Here is a 23,751-nt window from a genome sequence, read left to right as displayed (position 1 = left end):
AAAATAAAGAAAAGTAAGTATAGATTTTTATGGAGGTATGGTTATTGGTAATAGTGAAACATTGGGGCTAATTAATGCTTCATTACTATGAAGCTCATAAGTATAACTTACAGCAAATCAAAATACTTTTATATTATAGAATAGGAAATTCATGAAATAAAGACATAATGACAGAACAGAACTAGTGGTTAGTCTTAGACAAACTGAAAGATAAAGGATAAGGAAAATATTGATAAAAAGTGACAGCTACCAAATTACTGATGGGAAACCCTCGGGCACAGGATAAACTACATTTATGAAAAAGAAAATGATACATAACAAGCCATCTTCCAATTTAACAATTTTGCTTCTACAATTTATCTTATCACAGTACAAGCCTTTTCGATAGGTTCTCAAGGGAGAAAGAATTCAACCAAATATCACCAGTTTCGATTGGTGTATGTTTCAGGAATCAAAGGGATACAGTGAAACAATAGCCATGGCTTCAAAAATTATTTCCAGTGCAAAAACTGTCATGTATATCTCTTTGAAGGGCAACATGCAAGAGATAGTAAAGTTTGGAGGTACAGGTTACTACGAATACTCAAGAAATTACAGGATTAAGAGTATTATTTGAAAGAGTAGTTTCTTCAAAAGGTCACAACCAGAACTCTAGAAAATTTGGCCTACCATATGTGTAATGCATAGGTGCTGACTCATTTTGTAGATGTCCCAGAAGATAATCAAACATGAAGTAGAAATTAAAGGTAACTGTATGATTGTTGACAGGAATCCATTTTGCATATATATATATATATATATCTATATATATAAAAATGAGAATGTGTGTCTGTCTGTCTGTCTGTCTGCGTGAATCCCTAAAACTCGAGAACTACGCAACCAATTTCATTCAAATTTTACACATGCCTTACTTAGGGTTCCAGTTGTGTTTTAGTCAAAAAAAATTATTAACTTCTTGCAGAGTTCGAGCACACGGCAACATAATATCTCCTCCACTATTAAAGTATTACTTGTCAAAAGTGAAACAAAAACACTCATGTCAAATACTTTCACTTTAAAATGAAACTATTCCACTAACTGAAACAATCACATTTCGATACTGTAGTGACAGATACTTTCACAGAGAGAGAGAGAGACAGAAAGAGAGAGAGAAAGAGGGAGAGAAAGAGAGAGAGAAAGAGAGAGAGAGAGAGATGTATATGTATACATATACATGTATATGTACACCATTTCGATACTGTAATGACAGATACTTTCAGAGAGAGAGAGAGAGAAAGAGAGAGAGAAAGAGGGAGAGAAAGAGAGAGAGAAAGAGAGAGAGAGAGAGAGGTATATGTATACATATAGATGTACACGTATATGTATATATATATAGATCTATACATACATGTATATGTATACATATGTGTAGATGTATATATATATATAGATGTACATGTAATATGTACACATATATACATATATACATGCATACAGATATCTATACATATATACACCCATCGCACACACATACACATGCACACAAACACACACATTAGTCATTTGTTTTCTCATCCAAAACTACGTCAAAAGTACTGAATGGATCTTTATGAAATTTGGAAATTATATTCTTTGCATAACGGCCATAACTCCCATGAAAATTCATATATTTTTGATGTTGATGAAATTTTAACCCGAACATAACAGATGAGCATTATTTAGAAAATGATGTCACACGTTATCGAGGCTACCATTCTTTCTGGATGTGCAAAAGGGGATGACGTCTTTATTCCAAGAATTCCTCTTACTCCATCAGGAGCAGACATTCCTTTTACATTCAGAAGACTACAATTCCCCCTTCGTGTGACTTTTGCCATGTCCATAAACAAATATCAGGGTCAAACACTGTCTGTAGCTGGTCTTCTCTTGGAAGAGCCCTGCTTCTCACATGGACAACTGTATGTTGGCTGCTCAAGAGTGGGCAGCAACAAAAAACCTATTTGTATATGCTCCACAAGGGAAAACAAGGAACATAGTTTACAATGAGGTGTTATAATCACAACAGCAAGAAAGTATGTACATGATCACCTTCTTTTACGAAACTTCATTGACTTTCATATATTTATATTGATATACATATATATACGTGTGTTTGGGTGCGTGTGTTTATATACATCTCTATATATAAAGATGATGCGTAGTCTAGACGGCGTTTTTAGATTTCATTATTCTCTTTAACCCGGGCAACGCCGGGTATTTCTGCTAGTATATATATATATATATATATATATATAAATTTAATGAATGGAGTAAAACGCATATGTTAACTATACTCAAGTACCCAAAATATCAAGGAGTTTCTACCTCATAAACAGGAGTTACACCATAGTTATTTTGTGATCTTTGCTACCCTGGTACCTATTAACCAATTTATTTTGTCCGAGTTATTTATTAATTAGGAGAATGAACAAACAAGAAAAAACACAAAAAAACAACGCGAGGATGTGTTATTGGATGCTAAGGAAAGGAAATAAAAGAAAGAGGATTTTAACGTTTCGATCGGAGATCTTTGTCAGAAATATAGGAAAAGTCCAAAGAAGGGAAGACGGAGAAAGAAAATCAACAATGCACATGCGGTTACATATTGGAATGACTGGAAGGGAAATGGTGGAGAAAAAGTTCTTTTCAAAGACAGGAGAGTGCAAGAGAAGGAGGTATGTGGGTGTATGTAATGATAGCACATGTGTGTGTATGTGTGTGTAGTTGTGGCTGTTTATGTATGTGTGTGGTTGGACATAGCATCCTTAAGGTCATAGAAAGAATTTATAGTAGGAGTGGGTGCCTGTTGTGTGTCTACCTACACATGTGCATAGGTCAGTAGAAAGGTACTGGTAGTTTGAAGTATGTGTGTGCGCATATGTATATGTAGTGTGTGTGTGTGTTTTGTTTCCAGTGTGCGTGTGTGTATGTATGTATGTATGTGTGCGTACATGTGGGTATGTATGTATGTGTGTGCACGTGTGGGTATGTGTGTGCGCGTCAGGCTGTGTCTGTGGAGTAATTATACTTTACTCAGTGTGTGTGCGTGTGTGTGCTTGCATGTGCATGTGTGTGCTTGTATGTGCGTGCGTGTGCTTGTATGTGCATGTGTGTGCTTGTATGTGCGTGCGTGTGCTTGTATGTGCGTGTGTGTGCTTGTATGTGCGTGCGTGTGTGTGTACATGTATAATTGTGTGCATATATGTATGAGTGTGTGATGTGTGTGTATGGGAGGTATGTGTGCATGCGTTTACACCTGTGTGTTTTTTGCCCATGTGTGTGTAATTGTGTGCGTGTCTGTATGTGCATTGTGTGTGTTGGAGGTATATGTGCGTACATGTACTAGTGTGTGTATGTATGTGTATGTACATGTGTATATGTGTGTGTGCGTGTGTGTATGTGCATGTATATGTGTGTGTGTATGTGCGTGTGTACATGTGTGTATGAGCATTCATGTGTATATGTGTGTGTGAACGTAGAAATGCATGTCGGGTTATGAGTGCATTTTGTTGCGTGTATGCGCGTGTGCTTGAGTATGTATGTATATGTGGTTGTGTGTGTTTATGTTTGTGTGTGTGTGTATATATAGGTATGTGTGTCTGTGTGTGGGGGGGTTGTGTGGGTTAGGTATCTGTGCATTCCTGTGTGAGTGTATGTGTGTGTGCGCGTTTGTGCATGTGTGTGTATGCGCATGTGTGTGCAAGTGGGAGTATGTGGGTGTGTGTGTGTGTGTGTGTGTGTGTGTGCGTGCATATGTGTGTGCATGTGTGTATGTGTATGGAGGTATGTGTGTGTGTGTGTGTATATGTGCATGCATGTGTGTAGTGTGTGTCGGAGGTGTATGTGCGTTCATGTGTGTATACAGGTGCATGTGCTTTTGTTTTCATGTGTGGATATGTATGTGTGTGTATGTGTGTGAGGACGAGCTCTGCCAGGTGAAGAAGGGTAGAGGTGCTGGGTGTGGGGTCAGGGTGACAGTCGAGGAAGTATTGGAGGGCTAGAGACCGTCGTTGTGGGGAATCACCGTGTATAGGGATTTGATGTCCATGGTGACGAGGAAGTGAGGGGCCAGGAGGGAAGGAAAAGGAATTGAAGAGGCGAAGGGCATGATGAGTGTCGTGTATGTTGGCTGGGAGGGCAGCAACTAAAGGGGACCCGAGGCTATTGTCGAAGACACTTGCTAAAGGTGCCATGCAGTGGGACTGAACCCGGAACCATGTGGTTGGTAAGCAGGCTACTTACCACACAGCCACTCCTCAGTAATAAAAATTAAAAAGGACATCTAGTGACCGAAGAAGGGACAATGTCTAGAGGTGACACGCCTCATTCTATTTATATAACTCCAGTAAACTGGAGTACTTGATAGATGAAATGAATGAAAATAGACCTCTAGGCCTCTTCAGAGATTTACAAAGTTCATGGAGTTAATTTACAATATACAAATATAAACATATAAAAAAAATATAAAAGTCATAAAATCTCACACATATATGCATATGCATGCATACTTTGATATATATAGATATACATAAATAAACATAAATACATGAATATATATATGTACACTTAAGTGTACATACATAAACGTCTATACATGCGCAACAATGAGTCAATTGTTATTGTTATTAAACATAAGGACACATAAATATATCCACCGACACATACATAGATACACAACATCATCATCATCATCGTCGTCGTCGTTTAACGTCCGCTTTCCATGCTAGCATGGGTTGGACGATTTGACTGAGGACTGGTGGACCAGGAGGCGACACCAGGCTCCAATCTGATTTGGCAGAGTTTCTACAGCTGGATGCCCTTCCTAACGCCAACCACTCCATATGTGTATATAAGCATTCCCATACATACATGTTCCCTGGTACATAAGTTATAGTTGCGCTTAGAAAGGAGGATCGGTGCATTGGTTCCTATCGCTATATTTCCAGCAGTCCTGCTTATGATGGAGGAATTTATATAAAAAGATATTTCTTGAGCATTGTTATAATAATAATAATGATAATAATAATAATAATAATGTCCAGACTTCTATAACCTGCGATGAGATATATATATATATATATATATATATATATATATATCTATATATATAAAAATGAGAATGTGTCTGTCTGTCTGTCTGTCTGTGTGAATCCCTAAAACTCGAGAACTACGCAACCAATTTCATTCAAATTTTACACATGCCTTACTTAGGGTTCCAGTTGATGCGTAGTCTAGACGGCGTTTTTAGATTTCATTATTCTCTTTAACCCGGGCAACGCCGGGTATTTCTGCTAGTACATATATATATATATATATATATATATATAAAGTATAAATATACACATACACACTTGTATATATATAAAGTATAAATACACTCACACACACACACACACACACACATAAATACATATACTCATGTATACATACATGTGTGTGTGTCTGTATCTGTGTATGCCAGTGTACATTAAGTTGCCTCACTTTATATCAAACAATTCATTTTAGACATAAGATGATTATAGATCAATAGAATAAGTACCAGACTAACTGAAATAAATACTGTGGGTGATATGTTACATTAAATCCCTTAAGGGCTGTGCGCCAACATGACTGCAGTCTATTGACTAAAACCAGTCTTATAGTAACTACTGTCTTCTATAACAAAGACTACAACTTGTAATTCACACATGGTACTCTATCTAGAAACCAAATCTTTCATTTATAAAACTCATCTTTTATTGTTTGCTTGTTTCAATCACTGAATTGTGGCCATACTGGGGTAGTGCTTTGAAGGGTTTTAGTCAAATGAATCAACTCCAGTACTTATTCTATCAGCCTCTTTTGCTGAACCACTAAGTTACAAGAATGTAAACAAACCAATACCAGTTGTCAAATCATGGGAGGAGACAAAAACAAAGACACAGACACACACATGCATATGCACACACATACACATATGCATATATGCACATACATATACACACACATATATATGCAGATATATATATATATATATATATATATATATATATATATATATATATACATACATACAAACATACATACACACACATATATTTGCATATATATATATATATATATATATATATATATATACACACACACACACACACAAATACACATATATATGATGGGGCTTCTTTCAGTTTGTCTACTAAATCCACTCACAAAGCATTGGTCAAGTTAAAGCTATAACAGAAGACACTTGCCCAAGGTGCCACACATTGAGATTGAACCTGGAACCATGTAGTTGGGAAGCAAATGTATTACAACACAGCCATTCCTGTGCCATTAGTATCTTTCTGTTTTTAATCTATTTATCATTAATTTGTTTTATTTTATTCATTTATTCAGTGTAGCAGCCAAATGAAGGAACCATGTTTTAAGACATGCACCTTAAGACAAAGTCCCTAAATGGTCACTTTAATAGGTGAATCTTTCTCTAATCAACTCCATCCTCTAAAAGAAAAACAAAGATTCTTCCAGTAATGTTGCTTAAAATATATTATGCTTGAAGAGAAAATAGTGAAATAAAAGCTGGAATATCTGTAGGCAAAGATCTACTATATCACAGAATGAAGTTATAGCACACTAGCATAACAAAGAAATTTGAATCAAATAACATCCTGATTATCTTACACCTGTGCTTCTCCCACTTATTCCAGTTCTAGTTTGAGCAAGTAACTAATGATAACAGCAATAAGGAGTTTTTGTCGGGAGAAATATCAGCTAAATCTGTCATACCAGGGTCTGCCAGCTTGGAAAATAAGACACATGATATAATACAGTCCTCCTTAAACATAAAGATAGGCTGGTTGTGGCTGACCTAGGGTTAAAGAACAATAACAAGCCTTTTAAAAGAAAGAAAGAAAGAAAGAAAGAAAGAAAGAAGGTGGAGAAGAAGAAACAGGTAAAACAAACAGACTTACTTTAAATGAAAGTATTTTTTTCGCTGTATCAATAGTTCACAAGACAGATTCCAAAAGAAAATGTGAGGAGAAACTGAAGACTAAATGTGAGATAACAATCAAGATATGGGTTATAACCTGAAGACCAACTTGTAGCTGTCTAGAAAGTGTTGTCCAGTAAATATAAATGCACACATCTATGTCCTGTGACAAGTTTATGTACCTGCTTAACTAGAAAAATACATACATATACACTCCTGATTGGTTAGTTTTACAGAGTATTCCATCCTGATTGTAAGTGAAAACAAGATATAGATAAAAGCAAACAAGCAATTAACATAATGTAGCTTATCTGGTAACAGAACCAGTAAAATGAAAACAGCGGATGTAATAAGTGGTTACTTAAAATATATGACACTTAAGTTGTAGATGACCACTACTTCAAGTGTGATAAATTAAATATGAACACAAAACTGTATTTGTGTTTGTGTGTACGTGTGTGTGTGTGTGTGTGTGTGTGTGTGTGCATTCCATTTAGGAGAGCTAAAAGATATTTGATTCTGTCAAGAAAAAAAATGTAATGCTCATGACATTTTTTTTTTTTTTTTTTTGAGGAGTTTCAAAACCGGGTCAGAGAAAGGGGAGAAACTATCCTCAGACTGGGTGACACAGAAAGATATCCAAGGGCCAAATGGTTAATGCTAACAACAGATTATACCAGGCACACCAAAACAGGAGAGTCCTAGCCATACTTGTGCTCACAGTAATAGGTATTGAAATATGTGCATCTACAGGTGAGAGAGAGTAGTAACAAACTGACTCAACCCAGATAAAAATATATCTATATACATACATATAAATGAAAAATATTTCAATACAAATGTTTTAATTTCCAGCGAAATAAAGCCCTATTGTTATTTTCTCGTAAATATTGGTGCCTTGTTGTACCACTCTTCTGAATTTATATACATACATATATGTATGTATGTATGTATGTATGTATGCATGTATGTATGTATGCATGTATGTATGTGTGTGTGTGTGTGTGTGCATGCATGTGTGTATGTGTGTGTGTGTGCATATATATATACATGCATATATATTAAAATGAGATAGTTTTTGTGAAGCACAGTGAGGTATAATTTAAAGAATGCAGTTGTGTAAAGCCAGGACAATGCAAGAAGGTAAAAAGTAATTAAAAGGGAAACTGAACAAAGTTGTAGTTTTACTTTGTATTTCTATATTTCAGGGTGAAGACCTCTTCTTCAGGACATTCGGAAAAGTGGTGGCTGGAAAAAATATATACACACCATATATGTCTATGTGCATACATACATAATACACATGCATATGTATATATTTGTAAGTATATGTGTGTGTGTATACACATTATATATTTAAACGTATGTATATATGGTGATTATATGATGTTTACAGTAGATATATAAACTAGGGATGAACTTACAGATTAAAAATATTTTCAATTACAGGGCACTTCACAAACAACAATTAACCAATGCTAATTGATAAAAATGTAACACAGTGTTTTATGAATTAATCACCTTCAAGCAATTGGCCAACACATATTCAGAGATATCAAATTATGCACAAATATCATAGTTTCAATAAAAATGTATAACATATAATTACTAAATACTCATTAGTTTAAAAATAGGGAAACACTGATGAAACTTTGAAATTATAATTTAAGTGTCAGAGTGTTTCTTTTCTTTCTTTCAGTGCATTTGCAATATTCTTATCGATTTAAATGAGGATCTTCATTATTGATGAGAGGCTCATCAATTATTAGCAATATATTTTACATATTCATAGTTTTTATTAAGTTTATGAGAGATGTCAAGAGTCCAAATCTATTTATGGATGATTCATTGTCTCTCTGGGTAGATTACTTCAGTCTGGACTTCAGCAATTTGCTTAACCGTTAAGAACAGGTTAAGAACAGTGCATCTAAGAGTGTTTACTCTCAGATGAGAATTGGCCAATTATCTCTGTGTACCTGGTCTTTAGATCTTATGTTTTGCATGATTGCTGACATACAATTCACTTCTGCATTAAACTCACTACAAACAAGTCTCCACCACAAGTTGGATATCTTGGCACAGGAGTGGTTTTGTCCAACTTCATATATCAAAACATTTTTCATTTACAACAATTGAAACAATCCTTGTGCAACAAACCCTCATAAAACTTCCGAAATCATGTTTTGTGAAAAAAGAATAAACCCATAAAAATCTGAAGAAATTATATTTTTGTGAAAAATAAAGAATAAAGACAAAATCTTGAGGAATTTTACATAACTTCTGCAGAAAATATTATCTCGATATCATATGTATGAGGACATAAAACAATACTTGAAAAAGAATTTTATGTCATCCCTTGATCAATATTGCTAATGCTGTAATATAATGTTACATAATGTGTTGTAAAATATATATTTAAAATGGTATTTTTTTTATTTTCCATCTATTTTTCCAATTTACAATTTATTGTTTCATACTGTGTCACTATAAAGAAAGGAAAATTATAATTTATTATTTTAATTACTTATTTATATATTTGTTGATATTTTCCACATAAGTTTTGTGATGAGAGCACAATAAAGCAGATATCACTCTGCATTAGAAGATATTGGTATGTGCAAACAGTATGTTTCTAAGTTTTGGATAATTTTGTTTCCTCACTTCTTTAGAAAAAAAATTACGAAGAAAAGATTTTCGTTAAAGCAAAGTAATACACTATAAGGAAGTTTTCTAAGCACTGAAAGTCACTGTTTCCATTCTTCAAAACAAAAAATTCTTTAAAAACATGTATATTTCCTTTTTCTTTTGTTTCTTATCTTCCCTTTCTCATTTTCATAACAATCCTTATTATTCAAAACCCCTTTTGTCCACAGGGACAGAGACAGTTTTGAATTATCTTTCAGCATTGAAGAGGGATAGTTTTTAATCTCAAGGAGAGTTAAAAAAAAAAAAGTCCCATAAATAATAAAGATATATTTTGCTTTTGAAGTAGCTGTTTAGCCTCCACTGAGCAGACCTATGGTCAAAGATGTTTCACTTAAGACCATCTGATTTTTCTCATACAGACAGAACATATCAAGATTTACATAAACCAAAATGCCCTTCCTTCTTCTTTAAGAGATTAGGTTGTGATTTGCTATTTTTAGCAGATCAAGCATAGAAGCTCCCTAAGAAATACAGAAGCATAAGGTTTACAGGAGGAGAACTGTCAGCTTGAGTCATCTTTTATCTTCTGTTTTTTACTTGTTCTAGTCATTAGACTGCAGCCATGCTGGGGCAGCACCTTGAAGAAGTTTAGTCAAACAAATCAATGCCAGTACTTATTTTTTTTTAATCCTAATTCTTATTCTATTGTCTCTTTTGCTGAACCTCTTAGTTATGAGGACATAAACACACCAACACCGGTTGTCAAGTGGTGGTGGTGGTGGGGGGACAAACACACACATATATATATATAATATATATATACAGCGGGCTACTTTCAGTTTCTGTCGACAAAATTTACTCACAAGACTTTGGTCAACCCAAGGCTGTAGTAGAAGACACTTGCCTAAGGTGTCATGCAGTGGGATTGAACCCAGAACGATGTGGTTGGGAAGCAAGTTTTCCTTTTATTTAAATATTAACCACTGGGGTCATACTAACTTCATTGGTGAGAGAAGGATGGGGTGATTTGGAGTTAGAATAGTTATTGTCATTTCCATTAAGTTGATAATCCTACCCAGGTGTTGTTCTGATATCTCAACCTTTTCATGTAAATAACTAGGGCAAAATCCAGCACAGCTTCTCTGCAATACCGAAACATCTCTCAAATTTTATGTTCTCTTGTTCAAACTTAGCTTCAACAGTGTTACCTCACTTGACCACCACTCAATGCCTACACTTCTGATCAATATTCTTCACCCTATCCACTTTAGTAATGTGTTCAGCAAATCATAAGAAATCAAAAATTGACTTATCATCATTATTAACATCACCGTCTTCATCATTGGGTTTTTTTTTTTTTTAATATAATCATTTTACCAGACTGGCATGTGTTAAATGGAGTGATTTAAAGAGAAAACCAAATAAAAGTATAGTTTGCAATGTAAAATAAGAAGATAAGAAAAATATTTCAACATACAGAATCATTACATTCCTGACCAGTTTCTATTTACTTTCCTTTGTCTAATGTTTGCTTTAATTTGGCAGTGTTGCAATATTTACCACTGTAAATATCAGAGAATGTTAAGAATATCTACAGTTGGCAGTCAAAGAAGAATTTTAGAAATGAAAGATTTGTTTGGATCAATAATACAATATAAGTTTATCTATTTCCTTGTTTAACACCTAGCTGGAATACAGACACCAGTGAATCCATCAGATAGTTTTTCAGTTGCAGCTTCAACTTCATTGTTGAATGGGCATACTGTCCAAAAGCTTAAATCTCAAAACATGAGGGCCCTAATTTACAGCTGTTTGTTGAAAGAAAGCTTTCAACCATATGGACAGTATCAAACCTCTGCATGAATATCCATTTGATTATAAGAAGGGCAATCATAGAAACTACATAACTAAGTGAAGTGGTAATATGGTCTCTATAGTGAGCAGGCTATCCTAAAATTTAGGTCTTAAAATATGAGCAGCTTTCAGATTATAAGAAGTTAGCATTTTATTTCTAGTGAAAAAGGATAGTCTTGGCAAAGGTATAGAGCAATTAAACCAGCAGGTTATAAGATTCTTAACTGACAAATTGAACAAAAAAGAACACCTATAAAAGCATGGGTGTTGCTTTCAAATTCTAGTTAAAGGAGTACTTGTTACTAAGAGTGAATCTGTTTGTCCCAAATAATTCCAGCAGCAATATCTTTGCTATTGCTGTGATACATACCCATCTTATATGCTAAGATCATAGGTGCTAAAGTACTAAGAACCTTAAAGACAACTAAATCAAATAGTTGAAATAGTTATGAGTGGAATCTTAATATAGATGTTCAATCAACTATAGGTATATGGGTCAGTGTTCCTAAACTGTGTTCTGAAGAACTCCAAGGTTACATGAAAAAATATGATGTCTATCATTTTCAAAGTAATAAGTTGTATTTTTTAAAAAAGAAACAATCAGTAAATTCTCTAAGACACTGCTTCATTTTCTTTATGATTTATTAAAATTAGGGTAGATGGAGTTGTCTGTGATCACATAGATATGAGGTTCATGATTTTTGAAAATTCATAAAAGAGTTCCACAATAAATTAGTTTGGGAACCACAACCATGGATGAGTCTTTTGAATGGCTTATCTTGTACTTCATTGACCTATTAATTTATTTAACAGCAAATTGAACAATGTAGTCCAAAATGCATATAATATTTTTTTTAAATGGCATACTGAAAGTTCGAAGGCCTTTATCATAAATCAGACTGGGGTCTGGTGCAGCTCCCCAGCTCTAGTCAAACCAACCAACCAACCAACCAACCAATGCCAGCATGGACAATGGACATTATATGATGATGATGATGATGATTTGTATATATATGTATTTGTTTTGCTAGATTGCTCATATGAAATCATGTGTTGAAATAGATATTGTTATATTTTCGTATGGTCGTTTTGTTTTTTTTTCCTTTGCCAAATAAACACATGCACTCTATATTTGTTCTTCGTTTGTCAATATCATTATCATCACTTAACATCCATTTTTCATGCTGGCATGGGTTAGACAGTTTGACAGGCGCTCGCTAGGCAGAAGACTGCACCAGGTTTCACTGTCTGTTTTGGCAGGGTTATTATAGTAGGATACCCTTCCTGACAATTCCGATTTATTAGTCCTTTGTCTGAAAATCTTTTGTTACATGTCCTGTGACCTCTTCAGCAACTCTCTATCCCACGTTTCCTCCTTTTCTGTTTCCCATCCTGAAATATAATGATATATATATATATATATATATATATATATATAAGAATTTAAGGATTGGAGAAAACGCATGTTATAATTGCATACTTTATTCCTACATATGTTTCAAAGGATTACAACCTGTGTGATCCATAGGGATCTTTGATATTAAAATTGTAACCTTCTCATCAGGGAAAGCATGGGAATCATCACACAGGTTGTAATCCTTTGAACATATGTAGGAATAAAGTATGCAATTATAACATGCGTTTTCTCCAATCCTTAAATTCTTAAATATACTCAAATACCCAAAATTTCAAGGAATTCCTGCCTTAAAAACAGGAGCTAACCACAGTTATGTTGTGTTCTTTGCTACATTGGTTTCTATTAACCCATTTATTCTATCAGAAGAATTTTTATTCATTAAGATAGAAGAAATACACATAATTATATATATATATACGGTTATGTATTCGTTTTGCAAGATTCTTGATGTGAACTTGTGTGTTGAAACAGATATTGTTGTATTTGGGGATGGTCATGTTGCCAATTTAGCCAATATATAGTGCATGTACATTATTTATATTTGACGGATATTTGTCCTCATCTTGTTTGTTAACACGTTTCGGCTGGTATACCCTCCAGCCTTCATCAGGTGTCTTGGGGAAATTTCGAACCTGTGTTCTCATTCCTAAGGTATTTTTCCATGTTATTATTATTGTTGTTATTATTATTCAGGTCACTGCCTGGAATCGAACTCGGAATCTTGAGGTTAGTAGCCTGTGCTCTTAACCACTACGCCATATGCCCACGGAATTATTTTACTCCAAACACAGATATCCTTGCATCTGCAGGCATCCCTCAATTAAAGCTATGATTTTGAGGAACCAATTGAGATGGTGTGGCCATATTATTCGAATGGCAGATGAACGCATGCCGAAACAGCTGTTTTATAGTGAGTTTGCAGAGGGGAAACGCTATCGGCATAAACCTAAAAAAAGGTTTAAGGATGGCATAAGGACTACTATGAAGTCACTTGGAATGGTTCCGGAAGATATAGAAACCCTCGCTTCAGATCGAGTTGGATGGCGAACAAGTGTGGAATGGAATGAAAGCGTTTGAAGAGGCCAGGATAACGCAAGCAAGACTCAAAAGATATTTAAGGAAGAATGTAAAGATCGAGAAGGTGAATGACAAGGACCTTTTTGTGTGCACAGTGTGTGACAGACCATGCCTGTTTTTGGCTGGCCTCAAATCTCACCTGCGAACCCATGGAAAACAAACTTCAACCAACTATTCTGACTATATGTCTGTGCACACGTTTGAATGTGGTGTATGCCAGAAGGCTTGTAAATCCGATGGGGGTCTTAAAAGACATGTTAGGATCCTCAATGAGCAGAACTTACCTGCAGGTATTGGTAGTTCAAATCAGAGGTGCATTCTGTGAGGGTGTTTTTTCAGAACATTGTCTGGTTTAAAAAGCCACATCAGACACCATGAAAGGGCTAAGGTGTAGGTGCAGGAGGTGGTCAAACTTTGTGTAAGGAGTAGACAACCACCATATATGTGTGTATATATATATATATATATATATATATAAGTATGTATACATAGACACACTCAAGATGGGAAAACAACAATAAAACAATAAATAAAAAATGTAAAAAGAAAAGAAAAAACAAAACTTATGAATGATTATCTTTCCATAAAAAAAACAATACATTCCAAATATGTTCAGCTTCCTTTTATATGTTCCTATGGTCTAAAAGGTAACAATAATTTCTTTTGTTGCTCAAAGGCCAATCCTAGATCACTAAAATTTACTAATGATCACTAAAATTTACTACTTATGGAGGAGGAGGAGCACAATACCATTCCTCTCTCCATTCCAGTGCCACCACATCCATTTAAAAAATAAATAAATAAATAAGCAGACTATTCTGCTATTTCATGCAGCTGGTATGTTAGCCACCATTCAACAGACTGGAAAATATTATCTGAAATTAGAAACTGCTTCTTTTTTTTTTAAATCTATAGAACCATTGAAGCACTCTGCACTCATATTTTTAGCCCTTTCAATATTTGACACTGACGTATCTGAGAGTCCGATCATAGTGTCTGTGTTTGATTTAAATTTCCTGAACTATTTAAACCCATCCCATATTTTTCAACTTGACACTATTTTTAATCAATTCAATGATAGAATCATTTTCAGCTGCCCTAATCTTCCTCCAAATAATAAAAGTTAGCTTATATGAGGTTTGAACAAAATCTTTATTCCAAATATTTATTCTAACACAAGTTTTTGATGTTCTTATCAATGTCATCATTTGAAAAGATAAAATGCAGATGAGTAAAGCATAAAACATATCAACTACCTTACTACTGACTGCTTGCTAGGCTCGAGGGCTCAAAAACAGTTTGGAGTTAAGACTTTTTGCTTTTTCAATACAAATGTCCATCATATAAATGGATAACAGTATCATTGCAAGAGTCAGATGAAACACTGCTACCATTAAGTTGCAGAAACCAGTATAACTTTTATACAACACTGTACAAGCTGCCCAAATAACCCTAGAAACCTAGGTACCTTTAATTTTAATCTTTGCCTCACTACATTTGAAAATCAGGATAAGAGTGATACAAAATTATAAATGTGTGAAGTCCCATTTCATGTTTATGTCTTAGATATTACAAAATTAGCAATACATACTACAACAGCATTCATACTTTTTCACATAATTGGTAAGTCACAACTTAGAGATACTTAAACATAGAGACAGAAAGCATAAAATTATGCACATTTATGAAGATTTATGTTCAGTGGCTTCAGATTAAAAAAAAAACATGAAGAAAGCAAACTGTTACAACAGAAGAACACCTCAAAGATTATAAAGAATGAACAGTTCCAAAAGACTGCAAAATTCTCATCATAACGCCATACAAAAGTATGTATAGTCATTCAGACAATACATTTTGCCCGGACTGCACATAAGGAAATGTATGTGCATGCATATATATGAATGTGTGAACGAATGAATATTCTTTTATTATTTTACTTGTTTTAGTCATTTGATTATGGTCATGCTGGAACACCGCCTTAAAGGGTTTTTAGTCGAACAAATCAACCTCAGGACTTATTCTTTGTAATTCTAATATTTATTCTATTGGTCACTTTTGCCAAACTGCTCAGTTATGGAGACATACCAGCATTGGTTGTCAAGCGATGGTGGGAGGACAAACACACACATGCATAAATACATACATACATATATATATATATATATATATATATATATATATATATTTGTGATGGGCTTCTTTCAGTTTCTCTCTACCAAATCCATTCACAAGGTTTTGGTTGGCCTGAGGCTATAGTAGAAGACACTTGCCTAAGGTGCCATACAGTGGACTGAAACCAGAACCATGTGGTTGGGAAGCAAGATTCTTACCACAGCCATGCCTGCGCCTATATATAGATATATGTGAAGGCGCATGACTCAATGGTTAGAATGTTGGACTTAAAACCTGTTGTGGGGAAGTAGAACACCCCTATTGGTTGAGAGGAGCCAATGGATATATGGCATGACATGTTCAAGGTCCCAGAACCACAAGTTAAAGCAGAGTAAAACCAAGAGTTGCATATTGTCAAGGGTTATTATGAGTATCTTGAGTAGAACAATTTGCAAGGACATTATTATTATTCTGTTATATCGTACATCGAACGTGCAATACAACACAACCATAAGGTTGTGAGTTCAAATCCAGGACTGGGCTGTGTGTTGCGTTCTTGAGCTAGACATTTTATTTCACGTTGCTCCAGTTCACTCAGCTGTAGAAATGAGTCATGATGTCAATAGTACCAAGCTGTATCGGCCTTTGCCTTTCCCTTGAACAATATCAGTGGGGTGGAGAGGGGAGGCTGGTAAGTATGGGTGGCTATCAGTCTTCCACAAAAAACATTGCCCAGACTTTGCCTTGGAGGGGAAATTTCAAAGTGCAATCTCATGGTCATTTGTGACCAAAGAGTGTGTAGCAGATTGGGTTAGACAAAAGCATTAGGAACAAAACTTTTCTCTCTCCCTTGTATTTATAGTTTTCACACAATTGTAGCAGTAAAACATTTGGCTTTAAAGAGCAGTTGTAACCATTGCTCTGATTGGCTAGTTTTTAGCCGCAAATTATCCCCTAAACATTTGCACCCAAATTACTCTGTAAACCAATCAGACCCACTAAAATGGATCACGTTATTTTGACAGGATAATCTTGGCACATATTGTGGAGCCTACGATTTGCTTTAAAAAAGGATCATAATTTGCTCCGAAAGCAATCCAGCCTGAATTGTCACCAGGAATCTCTGACTCACAACACAATGCTGTTTTAAGCCGTCTATGCCTCTACATTTCTACTGCATCTAAGTTGGTAACTACTGTTACTAACTGTGATTAATTCTCGCACACGTTATATTCACTAGGCATAGCTGACTTTTCACATCCTTTCAGAAACCTTCATGGACATTGAGCTTAAATTAATATCGTTTAGCATTCTTGTAGAACAATGCAGCAACTTTTTGCTCTCATTATAGAACATTTGTCAGTGTATGTATCACCAGCTGTTTGGGATAAAGGTTTTAGCTATCCTTGTCTATGCCTCCTCACAGACACGTATTATCTAATCAGTTATTTTCTTAAATTTCACAGCTCTCTTGTTCAATAAACACAGAGTCAAACTTGGAAAGCTGTTATTTTACTCCTTTCATTTTGATGTATATTTTAGGGGGGGGGGGGTTATCACTTAGACCAACTGGGTCTCCTCAGCAAAAATTGGTGACTAGTCTGATAACTCATTCTAAGGTGTCTTTATATACATGCGATTACAGACACACGTAGAGGTGCTTGTGTGCGTCAGTCCTTGTCACCATTTTTTTTTTTTTGTCCACCTTTCCATGCTTGCATGTTCACACAAAATTGGTTTAACAGATTTTCTATGACTAGACATCCTTCTTGTTGCTAACCGTCACCTGTTTCCAAGCAAGATAATATTCCTCAAGCCCTTTGAACACAAACAGCACAATGACTAGACATATTCCTGCAAACGAACAACACTGCTAGTAAGACGGTGATGTTCATTTACGAGCACACTTTATATGTAAGCACCAGCAAATATATCTAATTTCTAGGTACAGTTTGATTAACAATTTCCTGGGTAAATGGATAATGATAATAAACCATATAGATAAGACACCAGCAATGACAACCACGAAAAAGCCGTCTCTTTTATATTGCAAAGTTAGGTTATACTTCACTGAGAAGTACTGATTTTACTAAAATTTCGGAGGTTGTGTCTCATTTTTTTTCAGATCAGAATTACTCATTTAGATAATGATTGCTCTCATCGTCAAATATGTAATTTTAATTAATTAAAATTTGTCTTACCACTATAAGTATGTTAACACACTTTTCATGCAGCAAACAACACTGAGAATTCTTACTTCTCAACTTCATCTCTTAACATTACTCTAAATGTGGGAGATCGTTGAGTTTCGGACATCACATTCACATCAGAACTATTATTATTTTGTTTGCTGGTTAAAGGAGGATGTACTATTTTTTTCTTAAATTCTTTTACCTAGGATACTGTCTTAAAACCAGAGATCACCTAGATTATAATTGCAATTACATATATTGTCTTCAAAAATGCCTTGCAGTATTTCTCTTGGCTCTAAACATTCCGAGTTCAAATACCGCCGAGGTCAACTTAGTGATCCACCTGACAGGGGCTGAAATACATGAACATACACGATTCAGCTGGAAAACAAAAAGTAGACATAAAAAGTTTTTACAGAAATTGCCGAACAAATAGTTTCACTTTTAACAGACTTTCTCTGAAAGATAGCCGGTCAATGAAAGGAAGTACCAGTAAGTACTGGGAATCATAGCATCAACTAACCCTTCAAAAAAATGTTGTACCTAACTTCAATACAATTATTTATTATCATTCATTAATTGAAAAATTTAGAGTATTTACTTCCCGGTGAAGATGCACATCCTTTGTAAAACAACAATGGACAACAGAGACACTAAACGATCACCTCAAACGCTAACCTACTACCATTGCAGCCAACAGCAACAAAAGCGAACGTCTCCGTCCCTTAAAAATAAAACAAAAATGACACTGGGGTTGACCTCTGGTCCAACTCCAGAGAAAAAAAAAAGTCCTCACTGACCACCAAACAAAATTATGCTAAATACTTATGAATAAGTTAACATGAACTCCTAAATTGCACGATCGACTTAGAAGTTGTTACAAACCCATGAGTTAAACTTTCTCATCAAATATTTAGATATGAACTTTGGGTGGAAATATCGAACATTGTAGTACTTTATATATAAAAAAAACCCAGGATAATTACAAATGAAATCCCTTGATCAGAGTCTACGTGACCTGGGTAGGCAGGTTCTTATTTTAGATTTAGCGACATCAACAAAATGAAAATAAGAAGGAAAAAAACTTGTCCTGAAATTCAATAAATGTGGAGTAAAAAGTAGTCCGGTCGATATTTAAATGTCTACATATTTAATACTAACACCGTCCTGTATCCGTTACACAGTTTGTGAACCGTTAAAAAAAAGTTTGTTTTCCAACTTTACGGAAATAACAAATCTGATATTTTCTTCGTATTGATACAAGACTCTTATTGTTTAATTAAGCAGAAAGGAAAATGATTCTTTGGTTAATTAAAATATTTCCAGATGCATTCTGTTATGCTTATTTACGCCGAATACAATTTTATGAAAGAAATTGTCACATCTTCCTACACCTGCAACCTTTCTTTACTCAGTTTTCAGGTTTCGTACTTTGGTAAAACAATTATATATATATATATATATATATATATATATATATATATATATATATATGGCTCCTCTAACCATCGTAACTACCATCAATGTTGTTATTTCTGTTTATGTAAACAGCTATCAATGCTAGTACTTATGTACACGGAAGCTAAACATTCAGTATCAATTGTGTATGTGTGTGCGTATATATAATAAATACATGAACATTAAAAGTAGTTAGGTACATCCATTGCTGATGATATAAACATAGGATGAAATATCGTATTTACTCACTGTCGTCGTGGCAACTGTAATCTATACATGGCAGCAAAGAAGAACGAAATTTTCTCATACAAAGTTGACGCTTTTCATACACTTTCATGCTCTTTCGTTATCCTCACTCTTTCTCTCGCTCTTTTCTCTCTCTCTCTCTCTCTCTCTCTCTCTCTCTCTCCCTCTCTCTATAACTGTTATGAGATATAAACAAATAACAGCTATATTGTATAATACACCGTTCTATCAGATCTTCACGTAGATTAACTACGAGCTTGGATGTCAATAAACCTCAAAGTTAGAAACAAGTACACTAAGTTTTGAGATTTGTGTGTGTCATTGGAAAATAGTTACTGGCTATCTATTATTGTTATCGAGTAATTTCACGAATAACAGTCCTTTATTTTATCTAATATAGTTTCTACAAAAGAAAGACAAAAATCGGGAGAAAAGGAAAACGGGGAGAGTAAAAAAGAGAAGAAAGAAAAAACATCCAGTTGAAAATTGGTGTCACACCACAAGGTTTAACGGAACCAACAGAAACAAGCCAGCACGCTGGTAGCATTACCACGGATGATGGCAAGGCTAAGGCGTTGGAAAAGCCAAAGGCCCAAACGCCCTCACGAGCTGCCTACAATGACAAGAACTTTGCGGTTAGTCACCTAGTCCCTCCAAACGTCCCAAAAGCCATAGACTGGAAGAAAGAGTTCACTGGCAGGGCCCGATACTTCAGGGTTTTGTTCCGATTGGTTTCAGAAGCAGTGACTCTCTCATTTACTGCAGCATCTAAGATTGCACACTCACCTTTCAGAATCATTTATTGTCTTCTTCATGGGTGTATGTTAAAGAATTCGATCTTTATGGGATCTTAGAGGGTGGCAAGTGTCTTTTCTAGAAAAATCTCAAGCAGACCGATAAGCTTTTAAGTAGAATTTAGTAGGCGAAGACTGAGCAAAATGTGTTTTATATGTATAATACATTTTGATTCAGTTTCACATGACTTGAACTTTTGTGGATGCAAAAAATATGCATCTGTATCATCAAACTTTTGGAGACAAAGTTTGATAATAGGGGTGCGTACTCTTCACGCCTGTGAAACTTCAAGTCATGTGAAACTAAGTCAAACTGTTATAAATGGATGCAAGTAACCAAATATGTTGATTGCTATTTTTGTTTATTAACACACTCCTATACACACACACGCACACATACACACACATATCTGTTTATATCTTTATAATTATCCTTATAAAAAGCAAAGTTTGTACACTGACTGCTGAAAACACTAAATAAAATTGATAATATTTCAGGTTTTTTGTGTCATTTTAATTAATTTGACCATTCCACAGTTAACTGTGTACTTATTTTCCAAAAACAGGATAGTGGGTGCCAAGTTGATGGTTTATTAGCTCCTATCTCTAGCAGTCCATGTACTATCTATTTCACTGTAATGCTTTTTACACAGTGAAAAAACACTCCACCTATCATTCAATCCACCTCCAACTTTCTCTCTCTGTCTCTCTCTCTCTCTCTCTCTCTCTCTCTTTCTCTGGTTGTATATGTGTCTCTCTCTCACTACTTCTACCTATTTTTCTCTCTAGAAAAAAAAAAGAGAGAAGATAAAGGGGGTTACAGAGAAAAAACAAGTGAGACATCAGACCTCTGCTTTCTCTCTGTCTTCTTATAAAAGAAGATATATACAAACAGATATATATATATCATTATACATATATATATATATATATATATATATATAAATATAAAAACAAATAGTAAATGAGTATATGCATATATACGTACAGGTATGTGCATACCGACATCCACCTGTATGTATAGGTGCATCTCTGGGTACAGGACATTGCAAACAAAACGTAGACAAGAAAACACACAAGCCACACAGAACACTCTCCTTCATCAGCTACCCCCGTTTTAACACCGACGTTTCGAAGAGCTGGGTAGAACGCATCGTTAAAACGGCTCTTCCCATGGACCGCAAATTAAATTTGTATACACAAATTAAACCTTGCCATGGAGGAATGTAGTGGCAGACAAAAAACAAGACAGGAAAACAAACAGAAAAGGCTATACGGCCAGACGGGAAAAATTATGTGTGTAAGAACGCTATGTATGTATGTGTGTGTATATATATATATATATATATATATATAAAAATGAAATATTCAAACACTGAGATTTGAAGTTAGATGTCACTACTGTTCATATCATCTGTGGATAAATTCAAAATTTGATGATATCACCAGTAGTAGCATGGAAAAAAAGTGAAGGTAGAAAATGCTAAAATAATTTTATAAAAAACATTTCAGTACCGGTTTCAGTCATTGAGACTTTTTCAACTGTGAGTATGGAAAACGATTAAATTTTGGAAAAATTAAAAGAAAAGTTATTAAAAGAATATTTGCATAGTATTCAAATACAAGGGGCATTTTCTTTGTTTCTGCCTGTCTCTGTCTCTCTTGGTTACTCTTGTGGGTTCAAGGTTGTTATATATATATATATATGTATATATATATATATATATATATATATATATATATATATGTATATATATATATATATATGTATATATATATATATATATGTATGTATGTATGTATGTATATATATTACGGAGATGTACTTGCATAGCAAGTGACTTGATATGAAATTGTGTGCTGAAACAAAAACAATTGCGGCATGGAAGGTGCTTATAAGCCATTTAAAAACACACAGAAACCGTTAGATTCACTCCAACATTTGAATTTAATTTGTCAAAGTATTTTTGTCACAGTTTCAAAGTCAAAAATATTTTGCCAAGTTAAATTCAAATGTTGAAGTGAATCTAACAGTTTCTGTGTTTTTAAATGGCTTATAAATACCTTCCATGCTGCAATTGTTTGTGTAGGGTGTTCAAATGGTCTCCCTGCAGTGAATTTTTTCGTCCTGCGCATTTTTTTGAAGACACCGTCAACACCGAGAGATATTGCGCAAATATTGTCTGTCCATTTGTAGGCCAACTCACTGAAAGTGAAATTAATAATGCATACTATCAGTAAGATGGAACTACAGCACATACTTCACCCATCACCTTATAAATATTTATTTTGCAATAAAATACTTACTGCTGAGAGACTTTTTGAACACCCTGTATATATATATATATATATATATATATATATATAAGTTTATGTATATATTAATATTATCTCAGTTTTAAAAAACCTTTGACAATGTAAATATGTTAATCGTTACCATAGGTAGCAAAAATTACACAAAAAACCAAGATATCGCAGCCGTTTTACAGGTAGAGATACCAAGTTAAAGTGATACGTTTTGAGAAGATATGAATAATAACAATAAATGGAGCAAGACGCATATAAATAAAAGTTCCTTTAATTCCTACACGTTTCAAAATATATGTGCGCTCTCCTTCAAAGGAGTAAGAGCTGCTGGAATTCCACATATATTCATCCTCAGGGAACCAACATATAAAAGCAAGACAAATGCGAAATGATGAGGTAACTTACGAGCTAAGATGTTACATGGCCAAGTGACCGTTAGAACGCTTGTTTACATAGAGATATAAAGATATAATGATCATATATATATATGATCATTTAGCATCCACTTTTCCATACTTGCATGGGTCAGATAGAATTTGTTGAGTGTAAATGATTTAAGAGAAAAATTAGGTATAAGAGGCATCAAATGTAGTGTGTAAGAGAGAAGACTGTGCTGGCATAGTAATGTAATACATATCGAATTTGTGAAAGGAGGAGACA

The 23,751-nt window shown here is 34.5% G+C and overlaps 1 protein-coding gene across 9 annotated transcripts in view; it reads right to left on the bottom strand.

Annotated features, from left to right (window-relative positions):
• LOC106867954 (N-acetylated-alpha-linked acidic dipeptidase 2) overlaps positions 1–23,751 on the bottom strand; it is a 670,339-nt gene that overhangs the window by 312,557 nt on the left and 334,031 nt on the right. For 3 of the 9 annotated variants that reach the window (XM_089365973.1, XM_089365975.1, XM_089365979.1), the window contains exon 1: positions 19,994–20,149. The exons of 3 other annotated variants lie outside the window; for them this stretch is intronic. In XM_089365973.1, coding sequence (XP_089222099.1) covers positions 19,994–20,022 — 29 coding nt within the window. In that variant the 5' untranslated portion in view covers positions 20,023–20,149. Of the gene's footprint in view, positions 1–6,968; positions 7,734–19,993; positions 20,150–23,751 lie in introns of those variants that run through there. 3 more of the 9 variants (XM_089365980.1, XM_089365981.1, XM_089365977.1) reach the window with 3 other exon arrangements.

This window comes from Octopus bimaculoides, chromosome 18 (genome assembly GCF_046866305.1).
Source record: "Octopus bimaculoides isolate indiv1 chromosome 18, ASM4686630v1, whole genome shotgun sequence".
NCBI lineage: Eukaryota > Metazoa > Mollusca > Cephalopoda > Octopoda > Octopodidae > Octopus > Octopus bimaculoides.
Note: the sequence above shows the minus strand (reverse complement) of the source record. Positions and strands in the feature narration are given on the sequence as shown.